Here is an 18,079-nt window from a genome sequence, read left to right as displayed (position 1 = left end):
GCTTGAACCGAAAGTTGGAAGAGATGGAATGTTGTTGGTTTGGGGTTTCTAGTTGAGAGAGAATAGGAGAAGTGTGGGTGTGTGTAAAATGAAGCAAGTGGGGAGAAGGTTGGGATTTATACAAGGGGGTTTTCGGGTTGGGCTTGGGGTTTCGGCCCAAACCGGTTACGGCTCAAGGGTCCACTCGAGACCGAGTGGCCCACTCGCAACCGGGTGGTTGCGAGTCATGGTCTCGGGTCGTGGTCTCGACTTTCATACAATTATATATATATTCCATACATTTCACACATATCATGTACAAGTCACGTTATCATTTAATTTATATATACACAAAATATTATAAGGTGCTAGTTCGGAAAAACCTAGAGTGTCACATACAAGACATTTAAGCGTACAAGACACGCGCGATACAAGAGGGGAAACGGATAGTTACTATGAATATCCGTCGAACCTTCAACGAGGCCCTGTTCACAGCCGGCTCACGCCGCGCAACATGAACAATGAATGGGAAGAAACGGACCCATATGATCCCACATGGGAAGGTGACGAAGAATCGTCAGTCTTTAATCGTTTACCAAAAAACCATGAGTACTACAAGCCAAGACAACACATTGGCTACACAGAAGAAGCTGAAAGAGATTTCCGCCTGGCATACAGACCAGCGGAAGCTGCGGAACACTCCAAGTTTATCCCGAAAATTGCACTCGCGCCGCTTTCACGAGAGAAGCTACCCCCAACTGTTGGGAAATTCAATGGGTTGACTGACCCAGACGATCACGTCAGAACATTCACGAGTGTGGGCTGCATGGGAGGTTGGAACATGCCCATGTGGTGCCACCTGTTCATTCAAACTCTTACCGGAGCGGCTCGCGCCTGGTTTGACAGCATTCCGCCCGGGAAGATTAAATCATGGACAGATTTCAAGACGCAATTCTTAAGCTACTTTAGCCAACAACGTCGCTACCAACGTGACACAGCCGAAGTAGAAGATATTTGGCGAAGAGATGGTGAAGGTCTGGAGGACTTCATCACGCGTTTTAACAAAGAGTGTCTGGAAATAGGCGGCGTCAGTGAGCAACTCATGCGCTGCCACTTCAAAAAGGCTATACGTTGCGATAGTCTCATTAGAACCATCACAGGCAAAGATGGAATGCCAAAGGAGTGGGATAAACTAATGGAAGCCGCAAAAATCGTCGCGCAAATTGAGGAGTCCCTTGCTGGTGGAAAGGGTTACTACCCAGAAGATCGATTTTCAAGAGGAAGTACGCGCGATAACAACAACAAGCGTAACAAATATAAGAGTCATGACTGGAAATCTGAGAGACCAAGAGGCCGTGACGACAGGCCGCGCTACAGAGAAGATGCGCGAGAAACGATTGACCGAATCGGTTACAAGAAGGCGGTCAGAGACGACAATCGTGACAAACACTGGACTCCGCTCACAAAAACTCCAAAGGAGGTATTGATGACGGAGAATGTCGATTTCAAAGCGCCAAGGCCAATGACAAACAAGAAAGGGCAAGACCCTAACTTGTACTGCGATTTTCACAAAGATTCAGGGCACCTCGTTTACCGAAAGCAACCTTACCGATTTTCTCGGTAATTTCGAATGGTCCAACATACCGTGGATTCAGCTTGCCTCGTTTACCGAAACGAACTACACCCTTCCAGGGTGAGACTTTAAGTAGAACCCGGTCTCCGACCTGGAATTCTAGCGGTTTCCTACGCTTGTCAGCGTAGCTCTTCTGACGGTCACGAGCTGCCGCCATGCGTTGCCTGATCTGTGAAATCTTTTCCGTTGTATCTACCACCAGTTCTGGGCCTGTGAGTTGACTATCACCGACTTCCGCCCAGCAAAGAGGTGATCGGCATTTACGACCGTACAATGCCTCAAAAGGTGCCGCCTGAATGCTAGTGTGGTAGCTGTTATTGTAGGAGAATTCCACCAGCGGTAGATGCTTCTCCCAGTTCTTGCCAAAATCGATCACACATGCCCTAAGCATGTCTTCCAGGGTTTGGATGGTGCGTTCAGACTGCCCATCCGTTTGTGGGTGGTAAGCGGTGCTCATGTCCAAACGTGAGCCAAAGGATTTGTGCATAGTTTGCCACAACTCGGAAGTAAAACGAGCGTCTCTGTTGGAAATAATAGAAGTTGGCACCCCGTGCCTGGAGACTACTTCCTTCAAATAGATTTCCGCTAAGGTAGAAAACTTGTCTGTCTCCTTAATAGCCAGAAAGTGTGCAGACTTAGTCAATCGATCTACTATCACCCAAATAGTGTCATTCCCGCGTTGGGATCTAGGTAGCCCTGTAACAAAATCCATGGAAATCTGCTCCCATTTCCATTTCGGGATTTCCGGCTGCTGGAGTAGGCCTGCTGGTTTCTGATACTCAGTTTTGACTCTTGCACATGTCAAACATTTGCCAACGTAAGCGGCTATGTGGGCTTTCATGCCAGGCCACCAGTAAGTAGTCCTTATGTCGTGGTACATCTTATCTGAACCAGGATGTACTGAATAACGGGACTTATGGGCTTCGTCCATCACAAGCTCTCGTAGATCTCCGTAAAGTGGGACCCAAATGCGCCCTGCCACATAGTAGGCGCCGTCTTCTTTTTGTTCTAGCTGCTGCCTCGATCCTCGCAGGGACTCAGCCCTGATGTTTTCCGGCTTCAATGCTTCAGCTTGAGCATGTCGAATCTGGGTAGGGAGGTTAGACTGGATGGTAAGTTGCAATGCTCGCACGCGCTTTAGTATAGTGTCTTTTCGGCTGAGGGCGTCTGCCACGACATTGGCCTTGCCCGGATGGTACTTGATGGCGCATTCATAATCATTCAGAAGTTCGACCCATCGGCGTTGTCGCATGTTTAATTCCTTTTGCTTGAAGATATGCTCGAGACTCCTGTGATCGGTGTAAATGGTGCACTTGGTACCGTACAGGTAATGCCTCCATATCTTAAGCGCAAAGATCACTGCTCCTAGTTCCAAGTCATGCGTTGTGTAGTTCCTTTCGTGTGTCTTGAGTTTTCGTGAGGCGTAGGCAATAACTTTCTCGCGTTGCATTAACACACAACCGAGCCCATGGATGGATGCATCGCAGTAAACCACAAAGTCGTCAGTTCCTTCAGGTAACGAGAGAATAGGAGCACTACAGAGGTTATCCTTTAGTTTCTGAAACGCGGTTTCCTGAGCTTCACCCCATTTATAAACCATACCCTTCTGAGTAAGAGCCGTGAGAGGCTGAGCGATCTTGGAGAATCCCATGATAAATCTTCGATAGTATCCCGCCAGTCCCAAGAATTGGCGGACTTCAGTCGGAGTCTTAGGGGTAGGCCAATTCTTTATAGAGTCGATCTTAGCCGGGTCGACGTGGATTCCATCCTTGTTAACCACGTGCCCAAGGAAATGGACTTCTCGAAGCCAGAAGTCGCATTTCGAGAACTTGGCATACAGTTGCTCATTGCGAAGGAGTTCGAGGATAAGGCGTAGGTGCTGTTCATGCTCTTCCTGACTTTTCGAGTAGATCAAGATGTCGTCTATAAACACGATCACAAATTTGTCGAGGTAGGGTTTGCATACTCGGTTCATAAGATCCATGAACACTGCAGGCGCGTTGGTCATTCCAAAGGGCATAACGAGGAATTCATAATGACCATAACGAGTTCTGAATGCAGTTTTGGAGATGTCTTCATTACGGACCCTTAACTGATGGTAGCCTGATCGCAGGTCAATCTTAGAATAGTAGCTTGATCCTTGCAATTGATCGAATAGGTCGTCGATTCGAGGGAGAGGGTAACGATTCTTGATGGTAACCTTGTTCAACTCACGATAGTCAATGCACATTCGGAACGTGCCATCCTTCTTCTTAACAAAGAGTACCGGTGCTCCCCAGGGTGACGAACTAGGACGAATAAACCCTTTATCCAAAAGTTCCTGTAGTTGAGTAGAGAGTTCCTTCAATTCTGCGGGGGCTAGTCGATAAGGCGCACGAGCTATAGGCGCTGCTCCGGGAGCTAGCTCGATTTGAAATTCAACTTGACGGTGGGGAGGGAGCCCAGGTAATTCCTCAGGAAATACCTCGGGATAGTCACGCACTACCGGAAAATCTTCAATCCTCTTTTCCTTTTCCTGCGTGTTGGCGACAAGTGCTAAGATAGCGGTGTGCCCTTTTCGTAAACACTTCTGGGCCTTCAGGAACGAGATAACGCCGGAGATTTCTCCACCCTTGCCACCTTGTACAATGAGGGGTTTGCCAGAACGGCGAGGAATACGAACTGCTTTCTCTTGACAGAGGATCTCAGCACGATGCTTGGATAACCAATCCATACCAATAACGACGTCGAAGCTTCCAAGAGTAACAGGGAAAAGATCGATACTAAATGTCTGACCAGACAACTCTAGTTTGCAGCCCTTGACAACATGTGAGGCCTCGATGTTTCTACCATTAGCTAACTCGACGGTATGAAGAGAACTTAGTAACGAAAGCGGACGCTTAAGCTTCTTACTAATACGTAGGGATACATAACTAGCATCGGCACCGGAATCAAATAACACAGAAACATAACGATCATCAAGTAGGAACTTACCCGCCACGACATTGGGGTCATTCCTTGCTTCACCAGCTCCAATCACGAAAGCCCTTCCTCTAGCACCATTCCCAGCATTGTTGTTTTGATTGTTGTTCCCAGCTCCCTGATTGTTGTTGCGGTTCTGATTCAGTTCAGGGCAATCCTTCTTAAAGTGCCCTGTTGCCCCACATTTAAAACATGCTCGGTCGTTTCCTTCCTGCTGTTGCTGTTGAGGTTGTTGCTGATTCTGTCTTGCCGGGAACTGACTCCTACAATCCTTGGCTTCGTGCCCCATCTTGTGGCATCGCTGACACTGGCCCTTGTTACATGCCCCATTGTGGTGCCTGTTACACTTGTTGCACTTAGGGTAGCTTCCCCGGTAGCCACCCTGTTGCTGAGTGCCTTTGTTGTTTTCAGTTTTCCTTTGCTGTGCTGGGGCCTGAGTGGGGTTAGCATCCTTGCCCTGACTTCCTTCCCACTTACGCTTGTTGTCACTAGAAGTTCCGACAGTAGCACTGATCCTTTTGGGCAACCGGCCCTCTTCTACGGCCTGATCAGTAAGTTTGTGAGCAAGTCGAACAATCGGCTGAATGGTAGTGTGGTTGACTGAAGTTACATGGCTTCGAATTTCTGGAGCCAAACCCTTGATGTACAGTTCGATTCTTCGATACATAGGTCGTGACATGTTTGGGCAAAGAGCAGCATAGTCATTAGACAGCTTGGTGTAGGTTTCAATCTCTGACCCAACCATCTTGAGCTCATAGTACTCATTCTCAAGCTTGTGGATGTCATCCCGGTGACAGTATTCCTCCTTAATCATGTCCTTGAAATCTTCCCACGCAGTAGCATTAGCAGTTTCCAACCCAAACATCTGAATTTGCGCCTTCCACCAAGAAAGCGCGTTTCCTTCAAGCGTAGCAGTAGCAAATTTCACCCAATTTGCAGGGGGACACTCACAGACAGCAAAGACAGCTTCAATTTTCTCAATCCAATGCAGAAGACCTATGGCACCCTCAGTGCCGTTGAAAGGGAGAGGCTTGCAATCCATGAAAGTTTTGAAAGTACACACTGGTGGTTGCGCAGGTGCATGCTGACCTGTTCGTGAGAAGCGAAGCGTATAGACTTAGAGGCGAAAAGACGATGTGGCGGTAGGATCTAAACATCCTAAAACAACGAGCTTACCTATAGGGTGAGCTGCGAAAGCTGCAGCCACTGTGTTGAGCAGGTTAGTGAACTGAGCCTGCGTCATGTTGATGTTTCCCCTTCCACGTCCACTCATTGTCTTCATAACCAGAAAACACAGTATGAGTGTGATGCCGTAGTGTAGCGAGAATGAGATAGAAGAGAGAGGTGTATCTATCTAATTAGGCACACTAGTACGTATAGCATAACAGGAAACATAAAGTAAGCAAACAAGTAAACACTGGTCCGAGCTATGAGGTCAAAAGTGTTGAGCCTTGCACTTGGAGTGTAGTGTCGTCGCGAGTCACGGGTTATAGTCTGGTTTTCTCCAAAAAGATTTTCCCCTTTTTAAAACCAAGTTCACTATAACCAATAGCTCTGATACCAATCTGTCACACCCTCAAAATCCACCTGCGGATAACACCCGCTTCGAGGGCGTGACTGACCAGGATCCAGCCACCAATTATACTGAATAATTAAAATTGATAACAAAAGTAATACTTACTAACCATAAGTTTAGCAAATATCAAGTTCAGAGTTTAAGGTTTTAAGTTCAAACAGTTAATAAGTAGCGGAAGCATAAGTAGGTAGTTTAAACAAGTTCATAGTTCAAAATAAGGTAACACCCAACACAAGGGTGGACAGACACTACTCGTTCCCAAGCAGCAAGCTCCTTCGTCACTGGTTACCTGCAAAGCATGCAGTAAGGGGGTCAACAATAATGCTGAGTGAGTTCACTAGTTGTCCAGTTTTAGTTACCAAAAACTTGTTTCACCAGTTAATTTATCCGTTTATACATGCCATGGGGAGCTACCCCAAAAGTTAGCGACTAAACTGTTTTTCCAATACCGAACACTAGGTAACCGTTGCGTTTCCGCAGGATGCCCCGATGTCAATGTTCTATCATCATTGACGGATGCCTGAGTACATTAGTTCACGACCGATCCCAAACCAGGGCACGGTGTGAGGCTGGTAAACACCTAAATAGCGCTATCAACTAATAACCTGTTCGCCTGGCCCCGGCGACTAATCGGTATTTGTAGTAGGGACTTGAGTGATAGAGTTTCGTTTAGTGCCGTTAGTTGCAATCCGTATAAACAGTAATTAACCAAAAGGTTTCCCAATACCCGGGAAGGAAAAGTAAGTTTTGTTCCCAATAACTAGGGAAAGTATGTAAATGGTATCCCCTTTTACAAGGGGATAGGGTTGTTTTAGTCTCGTGTCCCAAACCACCGGGACGCATGCTTTTAAGTTGTGAACTCACCTTGGGTTGCTCGGTAGATTTAGGTTACTTGTCAATCACGTTGGTCACCACGTCCTAACATGGTTACCGGTATAGGTCAGGTTTGGTGTACAAGCATTCATGTATAATCTAAACACGTACTGGCACGTAACATGCATACAAGTAAACAGTCATGGGGTTATTGGGCCGGCCCTAATAGTAACACAGTCAAACAGAACACAGCAACACATAGTCCATTTAACAGATAGCCCAAGTTAACACAAAATGGCCCAATAACCAAAGTGGACAGCCCAGTCGCAATCAGGAGGTCTCGAGTCGCAACCAGGAGGTTTCGGCTTGTCACGTTATGGTTGCGAGTCGCAACCGTGGTCTCGAGTTGTCACGCTTTGGTTGCGAGTCGCAACGGCGTGGTCTCGAGTTGTAATGCCGTGGTTGCGAGTCGGAACGGTGTGGTTGCGAGTCGGAAGCTGTCACTTTCATGCACACGTGATGATGCAGAACCATCAGTCCAATTTGTACCAAGAATTCAGACCCAGATTAGGAAACAACCAATAAGGTTTCTACTAACACTTTGCCTAATCTGAATATTAGTAAACTTAGATCAAACTTTGCCATTTTTAAATCTTCAAACCACATTCAAGAAGTTCATCCTATATTCAAAGTTTTCTAGGGTTTTCACCTTAACAAAATCATACATTTATGAACCAAAATCACACATATTTTTAACAAGATCATGATGCAAAAACAAGGAAACACACACCAACTAGTTCATGAATTATACCTCATCCTAGGTTCATCATCTTTAAATAACATTTTTCATACAAGAACATGTTTGGTCATAAGAATCCACCATTCATCTCCAAATTACCTACCATTTAGTTTGAACATACAACTAGTCATTTTGAACATGTTACAAGTATTTTACACATAAAAGTTTACACATAGTCAAACTTCACAAATCACCCAAAATCATGTATAACACTACTAACCAAGCATTTCTAGTTCATGCAACATACATAAATCTCATGCACATAATAACAACACTAACCGGTTGTGAAGAAGAAGAAGAATGAGCCGAAAACAAGGAGAAAGGAACCGAGAAGATGGAGTGTCCGAGTGATGATTTTGTCCGAGATTCTTGTCCGAGATTCTCGAGCTTGAACCGAAAGTTGGAAGAGATGGAATGTTGTTGGTTTGGGGTTTCTAGTTGAGAGAGAATAGGAGAAGTGTGGGTGTGTGTAAAATGAAGCAAGTGGGGAGAAGGTTGGGATTTATACAAGGGGGTTTTCGGGTTGGGCTTGGGGTTTCGGCCCAAACCGGTTACGGCTCAAGGGTCCACTCGAGACCGAGTGGCCCACTCGCAACCGGGTGGTTGCGAGTCATGGTCTCGGGTCGTGGTCTCGACTTTCATACAATTATATATATATTCCATACATTTCACACATATCATGTACAAGTCACGTTATCATTTAATTTATATATACACAAAATATTACAAGGTGCTAGTTCGGAAAAACCTAGAGTGTCACATACAAGACATTTAAGCGTACAAGACACGCGCGATACAAGAGGGGAAACGGATAGTTACTATGAATATCCGTCGAACCTTCAACGAGGCCCTGTTCACAGCCGGCTCACGCCGCGCAACATGAACAATGAATGGGAAGAAACGGACCCATATGATCCCACATGGGAAGGTGACGAAGAATCGTCAGTCTTTAATCGTTTACCAAAAAACCATGAGTACTACAAGCCAAGACAACACATTGGCTACACAGAAGAAGCTGAAAGAGATTTCCGCCTGGCATACAGACCAGCGGAAGCTGCGGAACACTCCAAGTTTATCCCGAAAATTGCACTCGCGCCGCTTTCACGAGAGAAGCTACCCCCAACTGTTGGGAAATTCAATGGGTTGACTGACCCAGACGATCACGTCAGAACATTCACGAGTGTGGGCTGCATGGGAGGTTGGAACATGCCCATGTGGTGCCACCTGTTCATTCAAACTCTTACCGGAGCGGCTCGCGCCTGGTTTGACAGCATTCCGCCCGGGAAGATTAAATCATGGACAGATTTCAAGACGCAATTCTTAAGCTACTTTAGCCAACAACGTCGCTACCAACGTGACACAGCCGAAGTAGAAGATATTTGGCGAAGAGATGGTGAAGGTCTGGAGGACTTCATCACGCGTTTTAACAAAGAGTGTCTGGAAATAGGCGGCGTCAGTGAGCAACTCATGCGCTGCCACTTCAAAAAGGCTATACGTTGCGATAGTCTCATTAGAACCATCACAGGCAAAGATGGAATGCCAAAGGAGTGGGATAAACTAATGGAAGCCGCAAAAATCGTCGCGCAAATTGAGGAGTCCCTTGCTGGTGGAAAGGGTTACTACCCAGAAGATCGATTTTCAAGAGGAAGTACGCGCGATAACAACAACAAGCGTAACAAATATAAGAGTCATGACTGGAAATCTGAGAGACCAAGAGGCCGTGACGACAGGCCGCGCTACAGAGAAGATGCGCGAGAAACGATTGACCGAATCGGTTACAAGAAGGCGGTCAGAGACGACAATCGTGACAAACACTGGACTCCGCTCACAAAAACTCCAAAGGAGGTATTGATGACGGAGAATGTCGATTTCAAAGCGCCAAGGCCAATGACAAACAAGAAAGGGCAAGACCCTAACTTGTACTGCGATTTTCACAAAGATTCAGGGCACCTGACCGACGACTGTTACAGCTTGCGCCAAGAAATCGAGAGGGCACTCAAAAGCGGCAAGCTAAGCCATTTAGTGAAGAATGTACGCAAGGAAACCCGTCAACTCCAGCGCCATGATGAAGGTAACCACAAAAAGGTCCGACGACTAGAGACCCACATGGTCAACGGACCCAGGTACAGCGCGAAAGAGAAAGGCAAACGCCCTTATGAACCTTCTTGGCAAGAGCAGCAAGTTATATTTCCAGTAGTGCGCGGCGGACCTCGCGCCACACGTCCTGTGGTCATCACCGGCATAATCGGGCATTATGAAACTGACTACGTATTCATAGACCCGGGAAGTACTGCCGACATCATTTACGAACAGTGTTTCAATCAGTTGGATGAAGAGGATAAAGCGCGACTCGAACCTGTCGATTATCCTTTGTCTGGATTTTGCAACGAGATGGTTTTTCCTCTCGGACAGATCAGTTTCCCCGTCACGCTCTCTGACAGGAAACACTCAAGAACAACAAATGTGAACTTCATGGTAATGCCAGTGAAATCGAGGCATGATGTGCTTATTGGTAGGGAAACACAAGGCGAGCTAAACATGGTGACTTCAACGCCTCATTCTGCGATAGGTTTCCCAACCAAGACAGGAGTAGCAATCATATATGCCAAGAAAGAAGTAATGTCAACTGAAGAGCTGCGCCCAACAAAGGCGGCAAAGGTCTCCACGACCGAGCCAGAGAAATGGGTTTTAAACCGAAAATACCCCGAGCAGACTGTGACAATTGGCCACGCCATTTCGTCAGGCATCAGAACACGTCTAAAGCAACTGCTGTTTCGAAACATGGATATATTTGCCTGGACACCGGCAGACATGACCGGTGTCCCGCGCAACATCACCGAGCATTGCTTAAACACGTACCCATCTGTCGAGCCAAAGGTCCAAAGAAGGCGCAGCCTAGGGGCAGACAAGACAAAAGCAATGAACGAGCAGGTATGTGAGCTGCTCAAAGCCGGGATCCTGCGAGAGGTAAGATATCAGAGTTGGGTGGCAAACCCCGTGATGGTCGAAAAATCAAATGGCGGATGGCGCATGTGCGTAGACTACACTGATCTCAACAAGGCGTGCCCAAAGGATTGCTATTCATTGCCTGAGATCGATAAAAAAATAGATTCTCTCGCGCCATACCGATCGAAGTGCTTTTTGGATTGCTACAAAGGATACCATCAAGTGCAGATGAAGTTAGAAGATGAAGACAAGACAGCGTTCAGAACGGATCTTGGAATCTTCTGCTACACAAAGATGCCTTTTGGCCTGAAGAATGCAGGCGCGACATATCAACGCTTGATGGACAAGACCTTCGCAGGTGACATCGGAAAGCATATTGAGGTTTATATCGATGATCTAGTGGTTAAAAGTCCTGAGGAGGACCAAATGTTGAAAGACATCGAGAAAACGTTCAACTCATTGCGCAGCGTAAATATGAAGCTAAATCCAGCCAAGTGTTCCTTTGGCATGGAAGAAGGGAAGTTTCTAGGCTTCATTGTCACAAACGGCGGTTTCAAGGTGAATCCAGAGAAAGTACAAGCTATAGAACGAATGCCCTCACCGAGAAACATCAAGGAAATGCAACGACTAGCCGGCCGGCTGGCCGCGCTTAATCGTTTTCTCTCCAATCACGCCGCAAAGTCGTATCCCTTCATTAGCACGTTGCGCAATTGTGTGAAGAAGCAAGAGTTCAAATGGACCCCGGAAGCCGAAACAGCTTTTCAACAAATGAAAGCGTGTCTGATTGAACTCCCTACCCTGACTGCACCATTTGAGAAGGAGCCCCTCGTACTGTACTTTTCCTCCTCGGATAGGGCAGTAGGGTCAGTATTATTGGTCGACAGAAACGGGGTACAAACCCCGATCTACTATGTCAGCAGGGTACTCACTGACCCAGAAACAAGATATTCCACAATGGAAAAGCTGGTTCTTGCGCTGCTACACGCCTCCCGAAGGCTGCGCCGACACTTCACAGGCCATGTGATAACTGTGCTTACAAATTTCCACATTGGCACCATACTACAGAAGCCTGAGACATCAGGCAGGTTGGCAAAATGGGCCATTGAACTGGGCGGCCATAACATCTTGTACAGACCGCGCCCGGCCATTAAGGGGCAGGTCCTCGCCGACTTCATCACAGAAGTGCCGGCTGATAAAATCAAGGAATGCGAGATGATAGAGACTCCCAAGGAAAATACAACAGAGGAGACTTGGATGCTTTACACCGACGGAGCATCAAATGAAGATGGCGCGGGAGCAGGTTTACGCCTGGTGAGCCCAGAGAATCACGAGTTTACTTACGCCATTAAGTTGGACTTCAAAAACACCAACAACGAGGCTGAGTACGAAGCATTTCTGGCAGGATTACGCCTCGCCATCAAGATGGGAGCAAAAAACTTGCGCGCACACGTTGACTCACTCCTGATAGCCAGTCAAGTAAATGGCATATACGACGCGAAGGGAGAAGTCATGGCTCTATATCTGGAACAAGCGAAAGAATTGCTCCAACAATTCGAAACTCACAAGGTTATACATATCAATCGCTCAGAAAATAAGCCGGCCGACGCCTTGAGCAAGCTTGCCTCGACTTCCTTTCAACATCTCGCCAAGGATGTAAGGATAGAGGTACTCAAGAATCCATCGGTATTACTGCGACAAGTGAACGTGATCGAAACAGGGCAACCATCGTGGATGACCCCAATCATCCAATACTTGCAAGAAGGGGTGCTCCCTGAGAACAAAGCGGAAGCAAGGAAGATCCAAAACAAAGCCCTACAATACGAAATGAACGGCGGTATTTTGTACCGAAAATCCTTCCTAGGGCCACTGCTACGCTGTGTGGACCCTCAGGATGCGAATTACCTGATAAGGGAGATCCACGAGGGGATCTGCGGCATTCACTCCGGACCACGGATGGTTGTCGCGAAGATCATGAGCGCCGGTTACTACTGGCCTGGTATGCATGTCGACGCAATGAAGGAGATCCGCAAATGTGACTCTTGCCAGAGGCATTCTCCAAAAACACTGCGCCCTAAAAATGATCTTATCCCTGTATCCACCGCATGGCCCTTTCAGCAATGGGGAATTGACATGGTGGGACCCTTCCCGGATGCTCCCGGCGCCGTAAAGTTTATCATAGTGGCTGTCGACTACTTCACCAAGTGGGTAGAGGCCAAAGCCCTTGCATCCACCACAGCTATGATTGTGCGCAAGTTCATCTGGGAGCACATCATATGCAGATTTGGCCTTCCGCTCAAGATCGTCACTGACAATGGCACCAACTTCGCATCAGATGATCTCAAGAAGTGGATGAAGGAGATGAACATTGAACACACTTTCACATCCGTTGCGCACCCCCAAGGCAACGGACAAGTGGAAAGCGTGAACAAATGCATCGTCGAGGGAATAAAGGCCAGATTGGGAACAAGGCGACGAGGATGGGTTGATGAGCTCCCAAGCATTTTATGGGCTCATCGAACCATGCCAAAGACGAGTACCGGCGAAACCCCCTTTAGCTTGGTATATGGCTCAGAGGCGGTTATCCCGGCGGAGATTGGCCTACCCTCACCACGTATGACAGCGGTCAACTCAATTGACAATGAAGCAGAAAGGCGCCTGGACTTGGACCTGTTAGAAGAAAGGCGCGAGCTCGCGCGAATCAAAGAGGCCAAGTACAAAACCCAGCTGGAAAGGTACTACAACACAAGAGTCCGCATTTGTACCTTCACCCCAGGGGAATACGTCTTTCGCGACAATGAAGCGTCAAATGCGGAACGTCCAGGGAAGTTGGCACCTAAATGGGAAGGCCCATATCTGATACATGAAGTCTTGGGAAAAGGGGCCTACAAATTACGCACCCTAGATGGCCACATCTTACCAAGGACATGGAATGCGCAACAACTGCGCAAATGTTATATGTAATCTATCCCGGCCTTGCGCCCCAGTTTAATTCCCTGCGTCGGCTATAAGCCACTAGCAATTATGTACGAAGGCCTACGCGCCCACTTTTGACTTAATGAACGCATACGACATGTTTCTGTTACATTTTTTCGTTACAAATGCATGCTAAACTTTTGATTAGCGCGAAAACACTCCAGCATCTCAGAGTTTGTTCAAATCGCCTCCAAGGTCCTCCGCAAACAAAGCGCGAGACCGGGCGATAACCTTTTATATAAAGGACACTTCCATTTATTCGAGCTAATTTAACCTAAGTTTTATAGCAATGCAATAATTGCAACGGAAAAAACGAAAATCTTTCATATCATTTAAAACTTGCGCAACAGCGCAGCATTGTACATTCAACTATCAAAAGAAAATTACAAGGGGCATAAAAGCCTATCAACAGCCTACCCTATTCAATATGACGGTCACCATCATCATCGCCATCATCATCATCGCCATCATCATCATTGCCATCATCATCATTGCCACCATCATCGCCATCGCCACCATCATCACCAACTGGCTCTTCATCGGATAACTCAACAGTAACTGGTGGATCGAGGACCGCTTTAAGGCGCTGGCACCAGTCGTCTTTTTTCAAGGATTCCACAACCAAATCCATGATAGGCAAAGAGAGATTGTCATACGAGTTTTCAGCTTGTGCAAGCGCAGCATCAGCACGATCAGTCACCGAGCAATGGCTTACATCAAATTCTTGCCCTAGTATCTGCTCAACGTGACTGGCACATTCTAAGTAACCACCTCGGTGACCCACCGCACGCGCCGCATCCGTAAGACCGGCAACGGCGCGATCTAGCTCACCAGCATTCAAGATGGAGTTGGCAACCTTCAACAAAAGAAAAGCGTTAGAGATAACCCGTAACAAGATAAAAGCATAAAAAGTACTCACCAGCACTACTCCACGAGTGCGCATCCATTCAGCTTCTGAGACAAGCGTATCGACGATGCCTTGAGCCTCGGAGTAGTTGGTTTGGGCCACATTCAGCGCAGCAGTGCTAACAGCACGCGCCTCCTCAGCCGTAGCAGCTTTAACCCTCTCGGCCTCCAGGTCGATTTCCAACGACTCACATCTGTCGATTTGCTCGTTCAAGCGACGTTTGAGCTCCGCAATCTCAACGTCCTTGGCATGGAGATCTTTGTCCTTGTTAGACAATTGCACCTTGATCTCAGACAACTCAACCTGGAGACCGACAAAACAACTTAGGCTGGGTTGTTAAAAACATAGCCAGAATAAAGGAAAACAAATAAGACTAACCTCCACCTGTTGCTTAGCAGCCTTCTCTCCTTGTGCCTCCTCTACCTTCGCGGTCAAGTCAGCAACTTTAGCCTCAAGATCAACTATCTTCTGTCGAGCCGTATAGGCGCGCTCGTTGTCTTGGGCACAAATACGTTTAAACTCGGCCTTTTCTTTGGCCAGTTGCTCTTCAACATTATGAAGTTTCTTTTGCAGGCCCTCGCGGCCCCATGCTTCGGCCCTCTTATCGGCTTCAAATTTGGCTCTCTCCTCACCAAGAGCAGCCTTAGACTTTTCAAACTCAGCTATTCGTTTTAACGAGCGCTCACGATAAGCCTCCCAGTCGGCGCGCTCTCTAACCATTGTTCGCCATTCACGAACTATCTGGTGATTGGCAGCACGAGCGTTGGCCTCTCCAAGTATAAAGGTGCGGTATAACATTTCGTGGGGTTTCGCCCTTTGCCGGTTAACTTCAGCCGGGGTAAACGAATTCAAAAACCACTCGCGGCAAGGGGCAAATTCATGAAATGTATCTTTTTGCTTTAAGCTCCAAGGGGCTTGGTGAGGAGCATCGCCGCGTTCTTCTTCATTGTAAGTTTTGTAGTAGATATCGCCGACGGTATCCTTCGCCCCGACCACGTTTGGGTTAAAACCCCCTGCACCACCAGAGCTCGCGCTGCTCGAAGCATGTCGACCCGCACCCTTGGAAGTAAGGACAGGAGCAGAGTGGGTAGGGTTTGTAACCTCAGGACCTTGAGATTTAAGAGGCTGATCCATAGCCTTTTTCGCTTCTAGCTCTTTCTCCAAGGTTTTCTTCTTCGCCGCCTCGGCCAACCTCTCATGCTCCGCCTTCTTCAAACGCTCTTCCTCCGCCTTTCTTTTTCTCTCCTCCTCTTTATTCTTCCTCTCTTCTTCTTCCTTCTTTTTCTCCTCCTCCGCAACCCTCTTCTTCTCTTCCTCTCTCTTCCGACCCTCCTCCACCTTTCGCTGCGCCTCAGCAGCCTTCGCGGCATCCTGAGCAGCAGTATCAGTGGACTTGACGGTAATCTTGGGCCTTTTCGCCGCAGCCTCATTGAACGTGACACCCTTCTCAGGGGTCTTCTTCTTGATTTCTGAAAAAATAAAGCAAGTGCATGTAAGCAAAGAGAAAAGTATTAAGAAGAGAAGCGAAGAACATACCAGGAGAAAATTTGTATAACGAGCGCAGCTTGCTCGTTTTCCCAACCACGGGAATCACAACAGATGTAGGGGCGGAAGCCACACCAGTCGTGGCTTCGCTCCTACTGGCTTCGCTCCTACCCCTCTTCCGCCCAATAAGCTGGGCACCAGCATCTTCTTCTTCAGCTTCGTCATCTTCAGGAAAAGATGGAGTCGCGCCAGCTTCAGGGTTACGAGAACCCGCGCTTCCAGAGCTTTTCGACCCACCAGCACCAGTTTTCCCCTTAGCTACACGTGACAAGCCTTCAAATGAGTCACTGATGATCACATAATCATCTAAGTCACGTTGACGAAGGCGATGAGTACCTTGGACAGCAGCAGCTGTCGCGCGACTAGGGCCAGTGCCCTTGCTGGTCACTTCAGGCTCCACCTTCTTCTTCTTCACAGGTTTCTTTTTCTTCTCCTCAGGGTCAATCCCCAGGTCGCGCAACACACCTGCAAAGATTTTAGACCAGGAACTTAGCTCTCCGCTGGAAGAACCTACTGACTCCTCGCTGGAAAGATAGAGAGTCTCTTTCCCAGCAAGAGTCACAGAGCGCAAAGGACGAGGTTTAGGGTATTGCGCACCTTCAGTAGCGGTGGGCGGCGAAGCGAAGGCATCAGCAGCTGGAAACATGAAATTGCCTTTAATCTGGTCATACCAGCTTTCCTCGTCATCGCGCAATGGCCGAACGCCCATGGAGCCACCAAATGTCGAGAAGGCAGCTTGATAGAGTTGCGCTTCTAAACATACACTTAAGTAAGTTAGTAGCAATTAAAGCAGATTAACTGAAGAAACAACAAAGAGGAAACTAACCTTGATCGCCGATCTTCAAAACCGGAACCTCCCTGCTGCTAGGTGACCACTGGTCACTCATCTTAGCAGCAACCAACACATTTTCCCCAAACACCCGATTTGGGGTTGGGGTTAGCTGCTGGTACCACCGAGCAGTTTTTGGAATGGGAAGATCTTCCTTCGGTATGGCCTCGGTCCAATCCCTAAAAGGCATGGCAACCGGCAAAACCTCTTCCCTGATAAAGAAGAACTTAGGTTTCCAGTCATGGAAACTCTTCGGTGGGTTCAGTAAAATCTTCTTCGCCGCACCACGGCTCGCAAAAGAAAAGAACCCCATTGTCCTCTGCAACTGGTAAAAAACACGAAACTTATCTACAGATGGCTCAATGCCATGAGAATGGCACAAGAACTCGAAGTGCCTTACCCTCACCATCCCGGGTGGGCTCATCTGCGATATATGAAAGTTGTAGTGATGAAGGATATTGCCCATAAAGTTGGTCGCCGGCAGTCGGAAATTGCCCTGAAGGAAGAAGTCTTCGTATAAAGTGATGTAACCGGGTGGTGCATCAGCCGCGGTCTGGCCCTGAGCCGGATACCGGGCATCCCACTCCGGTGGGAATCGGAAACTACGAACGATTTGTTCGAAGAGACCTAAGTCCCATTTAAGGACAGGAACTGGTCCTTCCTCAGTAACAGCAACCTCCTGATGTTCTTCACTCATCTTTTCAGAAAGATCTGGAAAAAAACTCGAAGAAAAGTTTGAAGATTTGAAGATATGAAGAACACTTTGAAGATTCAAAGAATTCTGAGAGGAAAGTAGAGAAGAAACGAAGAGAAGTGAGAACCTCTCACCTTCTCTTCGGATATATATACCCATCGCATTTAATGCGGTGGGTAACCGTGCCGCGTTCGCCGCTAGGCTAACCAACAGGAGGTTGCCACGTCAAGCGGAAAACCAGGGGTGACGGTTACCACGCGCGCGTGGGCCTCACTCTCCTGACATGAAGTGTAACCGCCGCAGGCGGCATGATGACACCCGTGCCAGGGGTCAACTCAAACGTCGCTCTCAGTGACTTATCTCACCAACCCGTCAGAAGTTCAAATTTCGAAGTTTCCCGCCATAAAAGTTGCAAGTAACTTCA

General features: G+C 47.6%; 1 protein-coding gene across 1 annotated transcript; it reads right to left on the bottom strand.

Annotated features, from left to right (window-relative positions):
- Positions 1-14,885: 14,885 nt before the first annotated feature.
- On the bottom strand, positions 14,886-16,438 carry LOC118485133 (caldesmon-like). The gene is made up of 4 exons (XM_035981394.1): positions 16,431-16,438; positions 16,124-16,356; positions 14,966-16,056; positions 14,886-14,915 (listed from the first exon to the last, which is right to left on the bottom strand). Exons 1-4 carry the CDS (start codon positions 16,436-16,438, stop codon positions 14,886-14,888), a joined length of 1,362 nt encoding a protein of 453 aa, XP_035837287.1.
- Between the last annotated feature and the right edge of the window lie 1,641 nt (positions 16,439-18,079).

The sequence above is a fragment of the Helianthus annuus genome, chromosome 12 (genome assembly GCF_002127325.2).
Source record: "Helianthus annuus cultivar XRQ/B chromosome 12, HanXRQr2.0-SUNRISE, whole genome shotgun sequence".
Lineage (NCBI taxonomy): Eukaryota > Viridiplantae > Streptophyta > Magnoliopsida > Asterales > Asteraceae > Helianthus > Helianthus annuus.
This window is presented reverse-complemented; position numbering and strand designations above follow the sequence as displayed.